We start from the raw sequence: 998 nt of genomic DNA, 5'->3' as shown, positions 1-998 counted from the left end.
CCGGGGCCCCCCCCCCCGGGAGCGCCGCGCTCCATGGAGCGGCTCACGGAGCTGCGGGCGCAGCTGAAGCGCTGGGAGGCGGCGTTCGCGCGGGAGCGGGGCCGCAGGCCCGGACAGGTACCGGCACCGGTACCGGCACCGGCACCGGCGGCGGGCGAGGCCCCAACCGGGCCCGTTCACCCACCCCGGCGCCGCTTTCCTCCCGCAGGCCGACGTGGAGGAGGCCCCCGAGGAGACCCGGCGTGAGTGGAGGCGCCGCTTCCCGGTACCGGTTCCCGGTACCGGTTCCCGGTACCGGCGGGAGGCGCCAACCGGGGGTTCCCCCCCCACACCCCGTTTCCCATAGGGCTCTACAGGGAATACCGGAGGCTGAAGCGATGCGGAGCGGGAGCGGAGCAGCCCCCCGAGGAGGCCCCGGAGCAGGTACCGGGCGAGCGGCCTCCGCGGTGGAGGCCGGCACCGAGCGGGCCCGACCGGGCCGGTTCCCGCCGGGAACCTCCTGCTCTTCCCGCGTTCCTGCTGTTTTCCCTTCTTTTTGACACTAAAAGTGCCAAAAACTAACGGGTTTTGATCCAGGGATGCCCAGGGGGCAACGGGAGGCCCGCGGGCTCCCTTTGCGGCTTTCCCGGTTATTCCTGGGTGTTCCTGGGAAGGCTCCTACCGGGATTCAGCCGTTCCGGGTGTTGTCTTCCCAGGTGCCCGAGTCCGGCTGTTGGGGCGCCCACCTGAACCGGCGGCCGAAGGGGCCGGCGCCGGGCGCCCGCGAGCGGGACCGGCTGGAGACCTCCGTGGAGGATTTCGGGATGAGGCTCAAAGCCAACCTCGGCGCCGCCTTGAAGGTCCGGCATTCCGGGCGGGAATTCCCGCGGGATTCCCGGGACGCCCCCGGGAATCCTGCTGTGCGACTGGGAATCCCCATGCGATTCCAAGGACGTCCCTGGGGAATCCCCTGGGGGGTGCCCCCAGGGAATCCCCCCCCGTGACCCTGGGGTCGCCCC

The 998-nt window shown here is 72.0% G+C and overlaps 1 protein-coding gene across 1 annotated transcript in view; it reads left to right on the top strand.

The window, feature by feature from the left end:
* The first annotated feature begins 33 nt into the window (after positions 1-33).
* RECQL4 (RecQ like helicase 4) overlaps positions 34-998 on the top strand; it is a 17,425-nt gene continuing 16,460 nt past the window's right edge. The window contains exons 1-4 of the mRNA XM_026048839.1: positions 34-117; positions 209-242; positions 347-423; positions 696-839. Of these exons, the coding sequence (XP_025904624.1) occupies positions 34-117; positions 209-242; positions 347-423; positions 696-839 (339 nt within the window). The remainder of the gene's footprint in view (positions 118-208; positions 243-346; positions 424-695; positions 840-998) is intronic.

The sequence above is a fragment of the Nothoprocta perdicaria genome, unplaced genomic scaffold, assembly GCF_003342845.1.
Source record: "Nothoprocta perdicaria isolate Ctin4 unplaced genomic scaffold, notPer1 scaffold_579, whole genome shotgun sequence".
Taxonomy (NCBI): Eukaryota; Metazoa; Chordata; class Aves; order Tinamiformes; family Tinamidae; genus Nothoprocta; species Nothoprocta perdicaria.
The sequence above is the reverse complement of the archived record's forward strand: the minus strand, read 5'-3'. Positions and strand labels throughout refer to the sequence as shown.